The sequence below is a fragment of the Dreissena polymorpha genome, chromosome 7 (genome assembly GCF_020536995.1).
Source record: "Dreissena polymorpha isolate Duluth1 chromosome 7, UMN_Dpol_1.0, whole genome shotgun sequence".
NCBI lineage: Eukaryota > Metazoa > Mollusca > Bivalvia > Myida > Dreissenidae > Dreissena > Dreissena polymorpha.
The window spans coordinates 39,210,885-39,229,774 of NC_068361.1; the positions used below are offsets into that span (position 1 = coordinate 39,210,885).

Sequence of the window (18,890 nt, forward strand, 5' to 3'; positions counted from 1 at the left end):
ATATAACAATCAATTTGATTGGCTGACTAACTCGTAGGAACGGATTAGCTTAGTTGTTCCCTCGAGATAACTCAATTCTCTTAAATTGCACTAATTGGTCCAGTTTATCCCTGTTAAATGTGATGAACATTTTGTGATTGACGACATACGTTTTTAAAATCAAAATAACTGACTATTGCGTTTGTGTTGCTCCATTTGTGCTCAGGTAAGCCAAAACTGCAGTTTGTATTATTCTTCTTAAGAAAAAAAAACGCATGTATTCTTTATAAAGAACAAAAATAGATTTCTTAGTATCCCGACAAAAAAAATCGACGATATGAATAAATAAAACGTGGTCGTGTAGTTCAGTTCACATTTGTATGAAAATTGCCTACACTGAAAGTTAGGTTGGATATTTCGTCATGAGTCGAAGACAGGGCGTAAAGAGGGTGGCATCATCGGATCAGGATGAGAGACCGTCGTTGAAAAGCGGCTTTACTTTTCACATTGATAATCCGAACGTAAGTACTTATATTTATTCTTCTGTGTAACACATGCATATATCATACTAATATAGCAATCTAACAATGGCTTCATTTGATGCAGTTAAGACTTTATCATGCCCGCATTCTTCTTCATTCTTCTTTGATAGACGGAATTCTTGCGATAATTTCTACAGCGGGAAAATTGTAATCGAAAATATTCTAATTCAAATTATAAAAGCTACTTAATGAGCTGTGCAAATAAAGAAAAAAATCATATATATATATATATATATATATATATATATATATATATTCAAAGATATAATCAGACTTTAATGAACATTATATGAGCCTCGCTCTGTGAAAATGGGGTTTAATGCATGTGCTCAAAGTGTCGTCCGCTATTAGCCTGTGCAGTCCGCACAGGCTAATCAGGGACGACACTTTCCGCCTAAACTAGATATTTGCCCACTAGAGAAGTGCAACACAAAACGATGTATACAAATAGTTGGTAAAACAAAAAAGAAAAAAGGCATGTCAAAATCATTACAAGAATATAATCAATATGTCAGTTACATAAGTAATATATATTTTTGGTGGTGAATTTCATATCCAAAAAAGAAATTCTCATTGTTAAAATAATGGATTATATTTTCAATGCTGGATGCTATGAAAAATTGTTCAATTACACAGACTTAGTTAAGTAACATTATTTCGTAATGATTATGTTAAAATTAAAAAAAAAATAATGAGTAGATTTCTTTAATCATTTAACATTAAACAAATGTTTGCTAACTCTTTTATGTAAATTGAATAATCTAATTGATAATGATAAAAAAAACAATTACCTTTAAAATATTATAATTGATAATGATAACAATAAAAGTACATTTTTAAATTTGGAAAATCATATAAAGAAGTGATCTTCTTCGCTACACATGGTCAACATAATATAAAATAATCGCACTAGTCACTTTTACTATATCCAATACAGTTATTAGATCACATTAATATTTGTAACAGTAGGCAAAAGGAAATAATAATCATAGTAAATACGGTTCACTTATTATTGCATCTTTTCTAATAGACATACAAAACTGAAGGCTATAATAGCATATATTTTAAACTACGTTACATTTGACCATAGTTTGACGGCAAAATAAATATATTTTGATAGGTTTTTTAATTCTTTGTTGATTTTGATGACATTACAATTTCGAATTTGTTCATTACTAGCCAATGACGAAAGTATGGTTTTAGGTATTGTTGTCTAATTTCTTTATATAGGGGGCATACTAATGCAAAGTGAAATTCGCTTTCTATAGCATTTATATTTCAGTAAATACACTTCCTATTTTCTTTTGGTATGTTTTCATGACGACCTTTTTCTATGGCTAAAGTATGTGCAGAGATTCTGAATTGTGTAAGTGATATTTAATCTATTGTTATTAATACATTTTAAACATGTTTCCGTTTCAAAGTCATATTTGAAATATCGGTATGCAACTAGTCTATTTGAGTTGTTTATATTTGCAAACCAAGTCTGTTTATATATATCCATAATTCGATTTGTTATTATTTTTAGGTCGTATTCGTTTGGGGTAAACGTGTTTTGTTGCGTCCATATGCTAGCTAATCCAATGTGTTCGAGTAATTCTTTAATCCGATAAGCTCAGTTCCTGCCGGCATATGTATTATTACGTTAAGCATCGCTCTTAAGTTAATTATAAATATATTTTGTCAGTATGTTGTTGTCCGGATCAATGATTTTTATCCAGTATTCAACTAATGTCAATTGTCGTTTTAAATGCATTTGATATCTGCCCAATTCCCCGTAAAGTCCGTCTAGGTTTGTGGATTTTCTGACTTTAAGTATCTTACGTAGAAATTTACAAGGTATGCATTCGATATCTTTTCCTTCATGAACGCCCCATGCGTAATTTAATTTCGACTAAAAAAGACTATCAAACAGTCTACACGTTTCGTCTATAGTTAATTCAATATGATTAAATACTGTGAACAAATTGTGTAACGCGAATTGTGAATGTTGAGCGATATGTTTTTACGTACGGTTCCAGTCTCCGTTTTTGTAAAGATTTTCCCCTAAATATTTAAATGAATCGACGGAATCTAATATTGTGTTATTTAATGTAAAATTATATCGTGTATGTCTACCTTTCTCAAAAATCATTATTTTTGTCTTTTTTGTATTTACTGTTATCTTCCACTCGTTGCAGTAATTTTTCTAAATCTTTAAGTAGCGATTGTAGTGCGTTAGGCGAATGAGCGAATATGACCGCTTCATTAGCAAAAAGCAGTATGAATAAATTAGTATTCTCAATAGTAAAAAGGTCATCCTTATTATTATTAAAACTTGAAACAATATCATTTATGAAAAGAAAAAAAACAATAATGTTGAGCTTTGGTCGCCTTGTTTGCACCAATATTCGACTCAAATAGTGGTGTATAGTTACTTTCATGCTGGACACATGCTTTGACGGAGTTATACATGCTCCGTACGGCGTTTACAAATTGTGTGCTTACGTTTTCGCTAATAAGTTTTTGTAATATAAGGGTTCGGTCTAATTTTTCAAAACATTTTTTGAAATCCACGAATGCAGAATATAGCTTTTTCCGTTGGCTAAATGTTTCTTGTATAATATATTGCAATACTGATATGCAGTCTATTGTAGACTTTTCTTTCTGAAAGCCGAATTGGTTTTGTATCAAGTTTTTATGTTCAGTAGACCATTTTGTCAATCGATTCAAAACTAGTGTGGAGTATATTTTTACCAGAATATCAATAAGGGTGACACCCCTATAGTTTTTCGCATCCTCGGTATCCCCTCCCTTGAAAATAGGTATTATAATTCCTTCACCCCAGGATTTTGAATATTCACTATTTTTATACATTCTGTTAAAAAGTGCTTATATAACTGATGACAATTCCGGTATAGAATTTGTATATATGTCTGCGCATATCTTGTCGATACCGCTACTTTTGTTGTTTTTTTTGTGCGCGGATAGCAATAGTTACCTCTTCTAGCGAAATGTCCTTATCTAAGTCTGGATCCGACCTGAAGGGATTATTTTCGCGTGTGTTATTTTCGGTATTACTCCCATTGTCAGAATATAAATGTTTAAAGTGTTCATAAAGTGCCGTTGTGTTTAAATTAGTTGGACTGTTGTCTTTCTTTAAATACTGTTTTTAATTGTTTTCCAGAAGTCTCGTCGCTTATGTTTACTAAGATTTGTGAAATTGGTTTTTATGCATGAATTTTTGCTTAACTCGGAGTTTAGTGCGTATATATATATTTCTCGAGTTGATATATAATTGTCGGTTATGTTCGTTGGATCTGTCCTTTAGGAATGTATCCCTATGTTTATTAAATTCCGCTTTGGAAGTATAACATTCGTTGTTAAACCATTTTGTTTTGTTATGGTGAATTTCATTATGTTTTTTGTTATTTATTACGGTTTTTCCAAACACCTCTATCGCACTTTGTTTTACAATATTATAAAGTCATTTGATATCTCATCAATGTCGCGCTCGTTTAAAATGGACTGTTCGAGTGATCGCAATTGCGCTTTGTATTCCGTTAAGGCATTCGTAAAAGGGTCTATTTTTGAGTCGTCCCATTTTATTTTAAAATCAAAGGCGGCTTCGGATTTGTTGCCTTCTTGATCGGAAGCGTGTCTTGACGCGAGACAAAAGAGTATGCCCGAATGGTCAGAGAGCTCATTTGGCTGAAGTACTTTAAAGTTACTTATAAGAAAGATATATTTTGGTGTAGATAATCGGCAGGCTGCTACTCCTAAGTGAGTGAAAAGTGAAATCTCTTATATTTAGATCCTCGTGTATTCGCCGGTTAACAATAATGAACAAAGTCGAATGGCAGAGTTCAATCAATCGTTTACCATTTGTATCAATCACGTGGTCTTTGCCAGCACGTGGGGGAATGTAAACACGATTTGAGACCTCTTCATCGTCAATGTACATGTCAATATCTAGAACGTCGCATACATTTGAACATCTACTATTGAACTCTCCTGTGATAAAAACTTGGCCCAGATTTTTATATCGCTCAATGTTACATTCTAAGGTATCGAACAAAATCTATTTTATTTGTATTAATACTGGAATTGTTTGGAGGAATGTATATATGACCTATATAAACATCAATGTCTATGTTAAAGAGAGATTTACAGCATTGTATCCAAATAATATCTGCTTGATTTTTTCTATGACTCTGATTTTGTTTTTTTAAGTGATGTTTAAAATATACAGAAATACCTCCTCTTTAACGTCCTCTGCCTGTGTTCGCACTCTTGATTCCAAATAAATGATTGGAAATAAAGCCATTAATATCAGTGTTGATGAAGCTGTTCTTATGTAACCAAGTATCTGATAGAAACAATATATCACATTGAGATACAGTGTCCAGAAAGTCTGTGTCGTCGATTTTTCGCCCAAGCCCATCAATGTTCCATTACATTATTGTGATGCCCTTCCCACTGCTATCCTAGTTGATGTTGACTACCTGTCCGTTAACAAATTTCTTTCGCACAACGTTGTTCACGAAAATCTTGTTGCCTACGATTCGCACGCGCTCGTGTTGTGCTTCCGCTTCCTTTGAGTACGGGAGTAGAGCCTGTCTAGCTTCTCTATGTAGTTGTGGTCGTCGGATGCAGACGCCCAATTGTACGTTTGGAAAGTTCCGTTTTTATGGTGTCGACGAAAGACTGTTTGCGCTCTCGTTCGCGGTCGTTTTAGTCGTGACACTTGACGACTATCGGTCGTGTTTCCTGTCGGAATATGGACCTATGCGATGCACCCTGTCTAACTTGATGTCGTGGGTGTCTATCAGTAGAATATCCTTGATAAATGTTTTCACGATCACGCCGCAGTCTTCTTCTCTCGATTCATCAAGCCCATAAAACATTAATTTTTCTCGCATGGAACGACTTTTGAGGTCTGACAGTTTGTCGTTTATGTACTCCTCACGTGTGCTATAATCATCCATTTGCTTTTCCATCTTCGTACGTTTGGTTTCAAGGGATTCTATCTCGTGTTGGAGAGTGCTAAGGTGGGCCTTTTGGGATTCGAATTCAGTACTTTGCCGCACAAGAATTTTCAACTGATATTACACGTTTGTCAATGCATGTCAGTTTAACTTCCAATCCAATTCTGAAGTTTTACACTGGTGATGTTTAATGTTTTAACTATATTTTGTGAAGACGATCGTATGGTTCGTATGCCGTCCATTATACCTAACGCCCAAGGCGGTGGTGTGTTCTGTATATGTTTGCTTAGCGTTGGCGATTGGGGTTTGGACATGTAGAATTGTGGATGTCCGAAATTGGGTTGCGCAAAGCTCATAGGAAGTGGTGATTGATTCTATTGGCTTATAACTTGCTTAACGTAATCTTGACTCAGTTGGAAATCGAAGTACTCACTGTTCCTATTGTTTACATTTGTTAGTACACTTGGTGGACTCGACTTACTCGTGCTCGTTGTTCCCGTGCTTGCTAAACCGGTTTTGTTGTGAGTGTCTTCGCCAGACAATGGAGAATCTGGCCTTGTTCGCTTATCTACTATTCGCACTGCTATTATTTTTGGTTGGCATCAAACTCATAGGTTTTCCCTTCGACACATATACTAAAATTCAAAATGAACGTAATCCAAAATTGAAGATAATGTGAAAATAAAAAGTTATCCTCAGCAAAGTTTGAGTAGTATAATTAATTTATATGACAGAAAGAAAGTGGACACTTTCTGCGAATCAATGACGGACACACTTTATTGTTTGATTTTAAGTGTTATACTTGGTCAAACAAATTTAATTTTATATTTCGCAAGGATCTCGAGAATATTTATAATTCCTTTTGGTTACAATGATGATCGTTTTAAACTTACCTTTGTTATATCGAAGTCTAGTAACATTTTCGGAGTTATTTCTTACACCGTGATTTTTAAGAATATAATGTTATACAGTGATATAAAAAAAGTATTGTAAATAGAACCAGTAAAACTTTAAAAAAAAAGGCAAAATGACAGTAATAAGTGTGCGTAAAGTGTTTTATTGTACCTTTCGTTTAAAGGAAGCCTGTTTAGGCGAAAAGGGTCGTCCCTGATTAGCATGTGCGAACTGCTAGGCTATTTTGGGATGAATTTTTACGAACATGCATCAGACACCCTTTTCATAGAGCGGAACCTTATTATACATTCCAGTGGGGAGACGTTTCGGGTGTGCAATTGAGGAAACACAGCGATGGCGAAAGCACATGCTGGATCGTTGAAAGCATCACCGAGGGAGAAATCAAACCGGGTAATATTATCAACAGATGGCCTTCATATAAATATTTTAAAAAGTTAATAAATATTAATACCGTTGTCTGAACTGTTTATACACTTTGACCTTGAAAAACCACTAAGCATGAACCATTTAGACAATTTGGGATAAAAATCAGAATTCCAAAACGTATTATTTTCGTAAATACTACTTAAAACTATCGTCTCTCTGATGTTTTCAATATAATTTTTTTAGAGGTTATTAATGCACTATACTATCAGAGAAACATAGTTTTAATTCAAGGTTATATGTTATCTATTAATCTGCTTGGCACCACTAAAATGAACATTTAGCTGTAGGTTAATTTTTTTTAATGAGCATTGTCCTAAGAAAAGGGGGTTTAATACAAGTGCGTAAAGTGTTGACTAAGATTAGCCTGTGTAGTTTGCACTTTATGCTTTAACCCTTTGCATGCTGGGTAATTTGTCTTCTGCTAAAATGTCGTCTGCTGAATTTCTAAAATAAGCATTTTCTTCATTTTTTTTCAAAGAATACTATCAGAATAGCAAACAGTTTGGATCCAGATGAGACGCCACGTTTTGTGGCGTCTCATCTGGATCCAAACTGTTTGCAAAGGCCTTTAAAATTCGGCTCCAGCGCTTTAAGGGTTAACTTGATTTTCGTCAAGAACAGTATTCCTTTAAACGAAAAATGCAATAAAAGCGGGATTGTCGGCCCTGATGCATTCCACGCAGGCTAATCTGGAAAGACATTTTACGCACATGCATTATACCCCCTTTTTGTCAGAGCGCGACTCAAATACACTTACCATAAATCATGTTATCAATAATATTAATACTCCATTTTTCAAGGAGTCGAACCACAGACGTTTTCAATGATTGCCTGGAGCGCCAAATGCGAGGGTACATATTTGCCGAAGGACGACCCGAATCCAGGTAACACACTTGTAAATGATCAACAAAATCGGAGCATAACTAGACTCCCCACCTCCCCTATAATCTTACAGCTTCAAATATTGCGTAGATTCCCTAAAATATCCGCAGCCTTCTATCCGCAGCCTTCTATCCGCAGCCTTCTATCCGCAGTCTTCTATCCGCAGCCTTCTATCCGCAGCCTTCTATCCGCAGCCTTCTATCCGCAGCCTTCTATCCGCAGCCTTCTTTCCGCAGCCTTCTATCCGCAGCCTTCTATCCGCAGCCTTCTATCCGCAGCCTTCTATCCGCAGCCTTCTATCCGCAGCATTTAAATTTCTTAAGGCTTACCTTAAGGCTTACTTAACAAGCAAGTATTGAAATACGCTAACAGTATAATCACCGAAAAAGTTGTATTCCGACTTCACGGTACCTCTTCCATGAGGTTCGGAAATAAGCGACACGCAACCCATCATGTCCATTTTGCGTTGCAGAAAAATACTGGACAATCTGTTAGTCGATTAACATGATATACGGGTAAATACATGGATATGTCTTTATTCCAGAAAGACGAGAAGAAACATTAATTGAACAGCGTAAACTTTACGAATACACACAACGATCGCCGGGTATTCCCTGCCAATCGAAGGAACCTCAAAACCTAGAGCGAGCCCATTACACTAAAGCAGCACTACAAATTGTAGAAAGTCGTACTGCAGAAGCAAAGGAGGTATTTTTTCACGGCAAAGAGTGGAAGGATTTAAATGACGTGAAAAACATATTTGGATGTCTTTTTCCGGCACCATCCGACTTTACACGGTATTTTACATGTTTGGTATATTAGTGTTTATCATTTATTGTGCAAATGGCCTAAGTCTTTATTTTTATTTTTTTAAGTTTTATTATTAAGCGACCAGCATGCATAATATTTAATAATATTTTGATACAACTTCATAATTTATGTTCAACTGAATGTTTGTCAAAAAGCGAATCCGCTATTTTAAGGTGGGACGACGATGTCAAGTTCGGAATGCAGCGTTTTGCTGGCACGAACAACGGAATGATCCGGCTATGTGAGGAAATACCCAAGAAACTTGCGGTAACACCGGCAATGCTTAAACCCTTCTTAGAAAAGGATACTCTGCAATCGGCATTATCGTATAATCGTCTTTTTATAATAGACCATTCAATTCTAGATGATTGCAACAAGGAGAGCGAGAGTGTAGTGTGTTCTCCTATAGCGTTGTTCTACAGACGAAACGATGACACAATTGTTCCCATCGCCATACAGCTGTTCCAAGACCCAGCAGACGACAACCCTGTCTTCCTTCCTTCTGACAACAAATACACGTGGATTCTCGCAAAAATGTGGTTCAATAACGCAGACGCAAACGTCCACCAATCTATCAGCCATCTTGGGTACACACACATCGTCATGGAGGGGTTTGAGGTATCCGTTCACCGACATCTGGCACAGTCACACCCGATGTATAAACTCATGTTACCACACTTTGTGCATTTGGCGACAATCAATGAGCTTGCTTTGGCGATTTTGCTCAATGAAGGAGGCTTTGTGGACACAGTTATGTCTACAGGTACAAAAGGAGCCTATGAGTTGATAAAGCGTTACCAACCCAAATGGAGGCTCAACGTGGACGGAACGCTCCCGGCCAGCCTCAAAGAGAGAAAGGTAGAGAAACCAGAAGTAGTTCCCGACTACCCCTTCCGGGAGGATGCTCTTCTGACATACAACGCAATCCTGCAATACGTAACCGATTACGTGCTCCTATATTATCCATCCGACAACGTGTTGTCTCAAGACTATGAGGTTCAGAACTGGCGGGCAGAATTGGACAGGCCCATTGAAAAAGGTGGCCTCGGGGTCCTGGGTATTGAAGGTGTCAACGGGAAGTTTACGTCACGTGACCAGTTGATTCAGGTCGTCACGAGCATCATTTACACGTGCAGTGCAGGTCACGCGGGTGTGAACTTCAAGCAGTATGATGAGTACGCCTTTCCGATGAACTACCCATCAAAGATGCGAGGAAAACCGCCCAGCGACAAAAGAAGTCATTCTGAACGCGACGTGCTGCAAGCCATTCAAGATCGCTCTGACCACTACCAACTTCTGACGATAATAAAAATTCTCAGCGAGCATTCTTTCGGGAAGGCATTGGGAAACTTTGAAGTAAAGTACATCTTCGAGCAGAAAGCATTGGACATTGTGAACAAGTTTCGAGCAGAGCTTAAAAAGATTCATGCAACAATCCAAGAAAGGAACAGCAAAAGAGCAATCCGCTACGACTACATGGATCCAATCTTAATACCAAATTCTATCAGCATCTAAGAAAAGAAGGTAATGTATGGAACATCGAGTTACAATAGCCTTATTTATCTACTCTATTGTCAGAGACTGATTGATATGGGACAAAGTAAAATATGACTGTGCTGTTGTTTTAACCACATACTTTAATAACAACTACGTGTTAGTTTTCGTATGTTTGTGGTTATAACCGGAACATGTTAAATGTATATATTTAGACGTTTTCTTTGTGGTAGTGTTTTTATACAATCATACAAAATAGGTATAACTTTTTGTTACATATATGTGTTAACATATTTATGTTAATTTAGACAGAATGCACATTGTTTTGGTGCAGCTGAGCGAACGGGTGAAAATAAACTAAAATGTGCCTCGAACAAAAATGATGATGTGTATAGTTAGGAAAATAAGTTCATAATATTCATATGTTTAGAATAACGTTATTTTAAACCTTTGTATTTTAGCCCATTTGCATCTGACGCCCTCGGCTTAAAGAGACCACCACGAGTCCGTTTCTCTGTCACCAGTATTTGACGTATTTTACATATCCTTAGAAAGCTGAGAGGGGACTAAACCTGTGACTTCCCGGTCGATGGCGGACACCACATCCATTTCAAAATTGCAGATGTAAACTATCTCTGAAACAATAACAAACAATACCTGTATAATCTGCACTCGACAGAAAGGAAAAAATCATCCTGGTGAATTGTGAGTAAAATATACAATGCGGTTTGTTTAACGTAACGTAGATCTAAAATAACATCTGTAAAATCTGTGAATTTGCAAACTAAAATAAAGCTCGAATAAAGTATTAAACGTGAATATTGCAACCCTATAATGATATATTACATTAATGGTATGTGTTGGCGTGTGTAGTTGGTGATAGTTGTCGTTATGTTTGGTGTATGTTCGAGCCTGTTACTATAGTGTGTGCTTTGTTTTATCATGAGCATGTTCTGATCCATTTAAACTGGTGTATTACATTACTTGAAAAAAGTTCATATTTTCAGTATATTTGGTAATAAAGTCTCGCGATGTGAAATCGAAAGTACATCGCGAAAATAGGTGAAATAACGATATATACACTATAAATAACGCAAGTAGATTTATCAGTTTATATATGATATATATATATACAATTCACTACGCATGCACAATTTGCATTTCTTGGGTTTACCACGTGAAGATGAGGATCATTCTACTAGCGTTATTTATAGTGAACAGGTAGTACCTGGTAGAGATACCCAGTAAAAGGTATAACCAAATATACTGAAAATATGAAAACTTAACAACTTTTTCAAGAAATGTAAAGTACCGGTCGTGATATTTTAATCAATGTAAACTAATAATTGTAAAAAAATACGGTATTTTTCAACTGTTATTTTCTTCGTCGTTGTGGATGACAGTCCCTTTAATGCATGTTTGTTTTTTTATCCTTAATATTATAATATTATATTAGAATGTTAACATGGTAATACTGTTTGTATGTAAAATGATTACTATTGTTGTAATGATTATGTCAACAACACATTTTGATCCAGAAATCGTAATACATGTGTGATCAATAATTACACCGTTTATTTTATTGTATTACAAACGTGCGTTTGTGTTGTTATTATGTTTTGATTTTTTATTCTGACTTATTTTACCTGACAGTGTTTTCATACACAATATGTTTAGCTTTAATAAATCATCGTTGTAGTAATGTAAGAGAAATAAGCAAATTATATTCATGGAAATAAAAAACACAATATCATACAACGCTTGACGAATCTGCTCTAAGTGGATTGGAAAAACCTCCCTGCTGATGTCTGAGTCAAATACATTTTGTTTTCATTTGTTTGATTTGTAATTTGATGTTAAATAAAAGTGTTACATGTGTGAAATGCTTTATTGCGCTTTTATAGAGTTCTGAATAATGTATTGAAAATGTACTGAGCCTTGCAGCGTGATCATATTGTTTAAATTGTGTTTGTTTTGGGAATCTTTTGAGTAATATTTTTTTCAATATGTTTTTTTCAATATGTTTTTTTCAATATGTTTTTTTCAATATGTTTTTTTCAATATGTTTTTTTCGCTGACCGATGTAGTTATGTTTGAATCTGAGTAAGTAGTTGCCTTTCAATGTATGCTTCTTGTTGTCATTATTTGAAAAAAAAGTTAACCTTATGACCTTGTTTGTATCTTAAGAAAACGATTGGGTATAGCAATTGTTGTAATGTGAATGTCCATAACCAATGAAATTCATAATTCGTCGTATAATCTAATATCACATACTCTTGTTTATGAAGTATATTTCTTGTAAAATACTACAGCCCACACTACAATGCCAGTTTACTATCAATGTGTAAGATATGCTTGCAGGTTTGTCTTGAGGTAAATAAAGGTTATTTATCAAAATATTGTGTTTTCATTGTTTTTTATTGGTATGTGTGTGTATTAACGATGGTGAAGATGCAATACAATTCAGTTTAAAAGTCTTCTTTGTCGCTTTCGGACTTTTGAGACTGTCCTTTATATCATTTGTACGCGGTAAAATATTAATGAAGTTTGCAGTATTACTTTAATTGTTATTATTATTATTATTATTATTATTATTATTATTATTATTATTATTATTATTATTATTATTATTATTATATTATTATTATTATTATTATTATTATTATTATTATTATTATTATTATTATTATTATGTTAGTATTATAACATTATTGCATGAAGATCATACAAAAAAGCGCATTATACAACAGATTTAAAAACGTGAAACATACTTGAAACTTGAAACTTGCTAATTTGATGAAACGCTTATTTATATAATTATATTCAATGGCGTTGTACAAAACATATAAATATACGTACAATTGATAAAACAGAGTGATTGATACTATTATTCAGCATAAATTAAGGGATTAATAATCTAAAAATGTGTGATATAAATAAAAATGCTGTAAGCAATAAAACAATACAGGCTACAATATTAAAACACAGAAAAAATAAAATATTATGTAATAAATTAATATAACTAGGGTTAAGACAATAATTATAATGATATTATCAGCAAAGTTTTGGCAACATAAAGACACTGTTTATCATTAACTATACGGATACGTGAAAGGATATTTCTGCACTCTGGCTGTCGGATCCCACAGCTACCCGTCGCCTGTCACCAGTACGGACACTTCTTTTGGGTTTTAACCTTATTTGAACTTTTGTGACTACAAGTCACGAATTGACTGACCAAGTGTGACTACAAGACACGACTTGAAGGTTAAAATTTCAGTGTGACTATAAGACACAACTAGAGGGGCTAAGCGTGACTAAAAGACCGCTGGATGATGACATTCAATCATTGAGCAGAGAGGCCCTAATGATTTTTTGTTACCAGTCACTTGAACATTAAATATCCTTTTCGAGCAAAGAAGCCCGCACAATTCTTTAATTTCTTGGTCCTCCGAGTCATGGTTGTTGGACAAATAAGCTCGTACAACTGAGTCTCGATTTGTTTTGAAATCACAGGTATTCAAATTAAAATAGGTTGTAAAAGTCTCTGAAGAGACATGTTTTAAAATTCCTATTGAAAATGTCTATTGAGACAGAAGTCCGAATGCTTGATGGTAGGTCATTCCACAGTTTCGGACCAACAACTCCGAAACTCCTGTTCATGCAGGTTTTTTTTGTGCGTTTCACATCATAACATCTGTCATACGAGACAGTAGATCGGAGGTTACGTGCTAGTACTTTTTCTTTTAAAAGTTCTGTAAGGTATTTTGGCGCGTGGCCAACAGAATAATTATACATGAAGGTCAGTAATTGGAAAATTATCCTAGCCTTTACTGGTAGCCATTGTAGTTCATACAGAGCATCTTTTGAACTGTCATATTTCTGTCGGCCGAGTACCAATATGGCGCACATGTTTTTGGATACGTTGCATTCTGTTTATTTTGCATTGAGCTGTTCCATACAAGATGAGATTACAATAATCCAGATGGGATATTACCAAAGACAAAAGGAGCTTCTTTTGTTAAGTATGTCCTTATGTTTTTGATTTTAAGGTAGTTGTACATGGCTGTACGGCACTTAATTTTGATGAGTTCTTTAAAATTTAGTTTTTCGTCTAAATATGCACCCAAATACCTATGCATTTTACTGCTTTAACAGTGTCACCAGCAAAACATACATACTCAATACATACATACCAAAGGCCAATAAGAACATTGCTGTATATTTTTATACGTATCATACTTAACCCTTTCAGTGCTGGAACCGAATTTTGAAGGCCTTTGCAAACAGTTTGGATCCAAATGAGACGCCACTGAACGTGGCGTCTCATCAGGATCCAAACTGTTTGCTATTCTGATAGTGTTCTTTGAAAAAAATCGAAAAAAATGCTAATTTTAGAAATTCAGCAGAAGACATTTTAGCAGACGACAAATTTCCCAGCAAGGGTTAACAAGGGTTAACATACTTACGATAATGATTATCATGATTATATCGATAAGTTGGTTTTATTATAATGAGGATGATGATGATATTGATGACGATAATTATGAGATGAAACCAGTATGTTTGATGATGATATTGATTACAATAATAATGATTTATGTAATGTTGATGGAGATGATATCGATGACGATGATGATGATACACACTCACGAAAGTCCTTAAAATAACACAACAGATATCCCACAAAGCAACAGTTAACTAATCAAATTGTATGCGCATAGAGCTATGTTTTAATAAAATTTCATTTAGAAAATTAATATCGTGTTAAATAGTATAACAATATTATAAAAGTGTACAACAATAATAGAACACTCGCTTTCCATTCTTGACTCATACAGACTGAAAATAGTGCAAAACAATTTATATTTTTAACCAAAAATATGCATACCGGTATACACATATATTAAGGCGTGTCAAAAGTCACGTGCATTCATTCCATGGGAACTTCCTGAGGAGTAACTGAGCAGCACGTGATCGAATCGCGGCAATCGTTGATGCCGTTGTCCTTGGAACAGCGGATTGCGGATCCGCATGACAGGATGCGCTTCCGGCACGTGCGTCAACGTAGAAAAATCAAAAGAGCGCTTGGCAGCATTCACGACAATAAACTGGCCTAAGTATGGCAATTCGGATGGCTGGAATTTTATTGTGTCGGATCGCTTGATTTGCTTCTTCGCCATTGCAGCCAGTTTGGCGGCGGTTTTAGATAACCCTTCGGCGATGGAGACACGCGCCGGCGGCTCAGTTCCGGGTTTGTATGAAATTGGGGTGTCTGATCGTTCACACATTGACGGAGGCATCGCCGCCTTGTTTTTGTATCTGCCATATCTCTCCCGGATACTGTTTGCTGGTTGGTTATTCCTGTCATATCCAATCTCCATATCTATAAACCTATTAGATACCTTATTTTTTCTCGATTGCATCTCTACGTGAGATTCGATGTGTCCGTTGGAATACACGCCGACAGACTGACTTTCAATGGCTTCATTCATTTCTTGTCCTAATTCTGGGCTGTAAAGTTTGGCACCAGGAGGATTCTCAGCCAGATCGAGATCACTAGCGGAGTAGACGGCACCGGTAGGCAACACGGCGACCGGGGACATCATCGGGTCACTGCAAACGAACTCGTTAGTGTTTGCATTGACAAGGCCGCTGTGATCCAGATCCGGACTATTGCTTGCACCTTTCTTCTGTGCAACATATTCTCCTTGCTGTCGATCAGGCCCCGTTCTTTTGCGATGACCGTCCATTGGTTTCTTCTTCGTGACATTGTCTTTTATGCGATTCACAGCTCGATCTGAGCCTAGGACGCATTCGCTGGCGTCTGTGTTCACATCCTCACTGACGGTCTCGTAGTTGGTGTATATCTTACCTGGTCGGTCAGTCGAGCTGCCTCCGTTCCGCGGGAACACGTAGGAGAGGGAGGACCGCGAGGTGCGCACGTGACCTCTCGTGCGCTCGACGTCACCGCGTCTACAAGATACGAGATTTTATGCGTTGAAGGGAGGTATCGGCGACTGATATTAAATATGAAATTATGTTGTAAATAGAAATAAATAATATAGTGTTATAAAGATTATCTTTAACACGATTGTTTAACAAAAATGTATCTTTTTATAAACGACTCGTTCACAATTTATTGTATCATTCAAAAAAGGCTTCGTCACACTTTTTTGCAGTCGCGGGGAAATCGGTTATAACAAAAGCAACGTTTATGCGTATATATTAGTTCGTGGTTTTGAAACTATTTACATAAATGTTGAATGGGAATAAGCGTTGCTGGATACGCGTGTATAAATATCATTTATTAATAAGAAATGTTTTTTTTTATATAAAACAATACCAGACTGTAGACTATAGAATGAATATGAATCATCGATTTAACCTTTTCTTTGCAGTAGTGATGTCGGATCTATTCATCTTGTCGAAGACGTTTTGTAAGTTGTGAGTTTGGTGATAGTTTTCCCGTTTTATCGGAGCTGTCTCTATAAGTTTAACTGCTTTAAAACCACATTTTGTTGTTGCCACGCGATGAGGACTTCGCTGTCATACTATGACGTCTTTATAATATATGACGTTGCGTCATATTGTATACTTTTTTTTACTTTTATAAAATCAGTCAATTACAAGATTCAATGCTTAAGTCGCACAATGCGGTAATACGACATGACCACAGTGACCTTTGCGACATGACCACAGTGACCTTTGCGACATGACCACAATGACCTTTGTGTTCCCCAAATGTCAGGAAATTTAGACCTAAATATGGATGCGCTGTGTATGATGTACATTGTTGCCAAGGGAATAATTCACATCGATAGTACATACAGTTTAAAATAGTTTAATAACATCGTATTTTTGGAATTTAAGTCAATACTAGTTGTTTTGATCATATTTGTAATAAACACTTTATTTTATATTGAACAATTTTAGTAGATCTAATAGTCGGTTCAAAAGCCTTAATGGCTTATGTTGTCTATTTATGTCTTGCCGACTCAAAATAAATCTTATCTTATCTTATCTTAAAGGGGCCTTTTCACAGATTTTGGCATTTTTTAACTTATGTATTAAATGCTTTATATTGATAAATGTAAACATTGGATCGTAAAAGCTCCAGTAAAAATTCAAGAATAAAATTAAAAAAAGGAAAAGAACATTGCCCGGAGCAGGTTTCGAACCAATAACCCCTGGAGTCCTGCCAGAGTCCTGATGTAAAAACGCTTTAGCCTACTGAGCTATTCCGCCGAGTATACATTCGTCACGTATTTTATACGTTATATAAGCAATCTTCGTAGTTATACAAAATTTAACGACAAAAACAGAACTCTCCAAATTATTCAATCGTTTCGCGTTGCAACGCTTTATAATTTTTAGGTTTTATAATCGTTTAAAGATGCATATAATGGCTATATTAGAGCATGGTTAATGTTCAGTATTACTGTTTCCTCACAAATATCATAAATAACACGAAAATTTGCGAATCTGAAAAAACTTTTTTCAATTTTGTCAATTTACCAAAGCGTGAAAAGATCCCTTTAATACCTTACGTGACATGAACGCAAGATTTGCATATCAGTTTACACACGGAGCGTATATAGAGTCCTTGGTTTAAGTTCAGGTAAGTTTTACAGACATATACAGTAGGTTCAAATCAGTTCGGTTTATTAAATAAAATCAATCTATGTGTTGTTTGATTTCGTCCTTATTAAGTTTGTGTTCGTTCATCGAAATCAATTTATTCTGAAAGAATTTCAATTTCTGAGTATTTTGTTGATCTTAAAAAGGGTCGCGAATATGTGTCAAGTAGAGATATTATGGTAACCTAAACACGATGCGGTTCATCAAATGCAAACAATAGCAAAATGTCCGCAGTTTTGACGGCCAAAATTTAAGCATGACGTGACGTCATTATCGGAATCCCCGAAACGTCCTATATTATCTAGAGTCCGTAAACGTATTTAGAATTTTTAAGATTTCTTTATCGCTCTAAGGGAGGCCAACGTGATTAAGCAATATCGTTTCATAAGGATAGGTTAATTCCCTTAGATTATGTTGCCATCGTCCCAGAATGCACTCTTATACGGCTTCAAAATGGCGGAAACCATGGAATTTTTGAGTAAGTATAAATAATATGTTTCCACAACCAACACACAAAACTTCACGGTGTCATACAATATGTAAATAAAGCACGGAATATACCATATATATCATGCGCGTTGTTTTATAAATATCATTTCTAGAAATAATCTTTTTGTTGTGGTTGTTCTCCAAAATAAAATTTTGACAGGTGAATGCATGTTTTTTTCCCGCCGTGGTAAAGACTAAAGTCTAATTAACGGTAGAAGTACGTTTATTGGCGATTTTGTTTACAAGCGCCATTATTCTGAGCTTAATTTTTCAGTATAGTTATATCTTTCAATGTGGTATTGGTTAAGTTTTCACTGGATACTCTACTAATAATAACTGCAACCATTATGATTTGTTTCAATGTAAACAAACTACACATGATGTAAACAAACAACACATTTCAAGAACTGTCGTAAGTTTTACGTATGTGCAATGCAATTTAAAAAAAGAGATTTCAATAGAATTTCATCAGGCAGAAACGTAATTGTGTATGGTCAAATGCTGCTAAGAGTCCTATGTCACATTTTTGGAATATGTTCAAAATCATGTCCCAACATGTTTTTAAGTGTACATCATTAAGACACTGTGCTCAGTAACATTTATGCCTTTATTTAGCATCTCGTTTAATTAATAGCTTTTTCATTCTGTCAGTATGCAATTTATTTCAGATATAAAACCCAATAATAAAAACTGTTCTGATTTGCTCTACATACATGTATGACTTTCAACCCTGATACTAGCAGAT

General features: G+C 35.3%; 3 protein-coding genes across 3 annotated transcripts in view; 2 read left to right on the forward strand and 1 right to left on the reverse strand.

Annotated features, from left to right (window-relative positions):
* The first annotated feature begins 331 nt into the window (after positions 1–331).
* Positions 332–12,414, forward strand: LOC127838598 (polyunsaturated fatty acid 5-lipoxygenase-like). The gene is made up of 6 exons (XM_052366426.1): positions 332–500; positions 6,697–6,793; positions 7,630–7,713; positions 8,256–8,508; positions 8,695–10,045; positions 10,477–12,414. The coding sequence occupies exons 1-5, from the start codon at positions 402–404 to the stop codon at positions 10,034–10,036; spliced, it is 1,875 nt and encodes a 624-aa protein (XP_052222386.1). The 5' UTR covers positions 332–401; the 3' UTR covers positions 10,037–10,045; positions 10,477–12,414.
* A 2,311-nt stretch (positions 12,415–14,725) lies between these two features.
* Positions 14,726–16,578, reverse strand: LOC127838553 (uncharacterized). Its single transcript, XM_052366368.1, has 2 exons — positions 16,404–16,578; positions 14,726–15,991 (listed from the first exon to the last, which is right to left on the reverse strand). The coding sequence occupies exons 1-2, from the start codon at positions 16,436–16,438 to the stop codon at positions 14,932–14,934; spliced, it is 1,095 nt and encodes a 364-aa protein (XP_052222328.1). The 5' UTR covers positions 16,439–16,578; the 3' UTR covers positions 14,726–14,931.
* Positions 16,579–18,080: 1,502 nt separating this feature from the next.
* The window catches only part of LOC127839645 (centrosome-associated protein 350-like), a 121,544-nt gene continuing 120,734 nt past the window's right edge, over positions 18,081–18,890 (forward strand). Inside the window, exon 1 of the mRNA XM_052368030.1 lies at positions 18,081–18,134. The gene's annotated coding sequence lies outside the window, so the exon portion shown is untranslated. The remainder of the gene's footprint in view (positions 18,135–18,890) is intronic.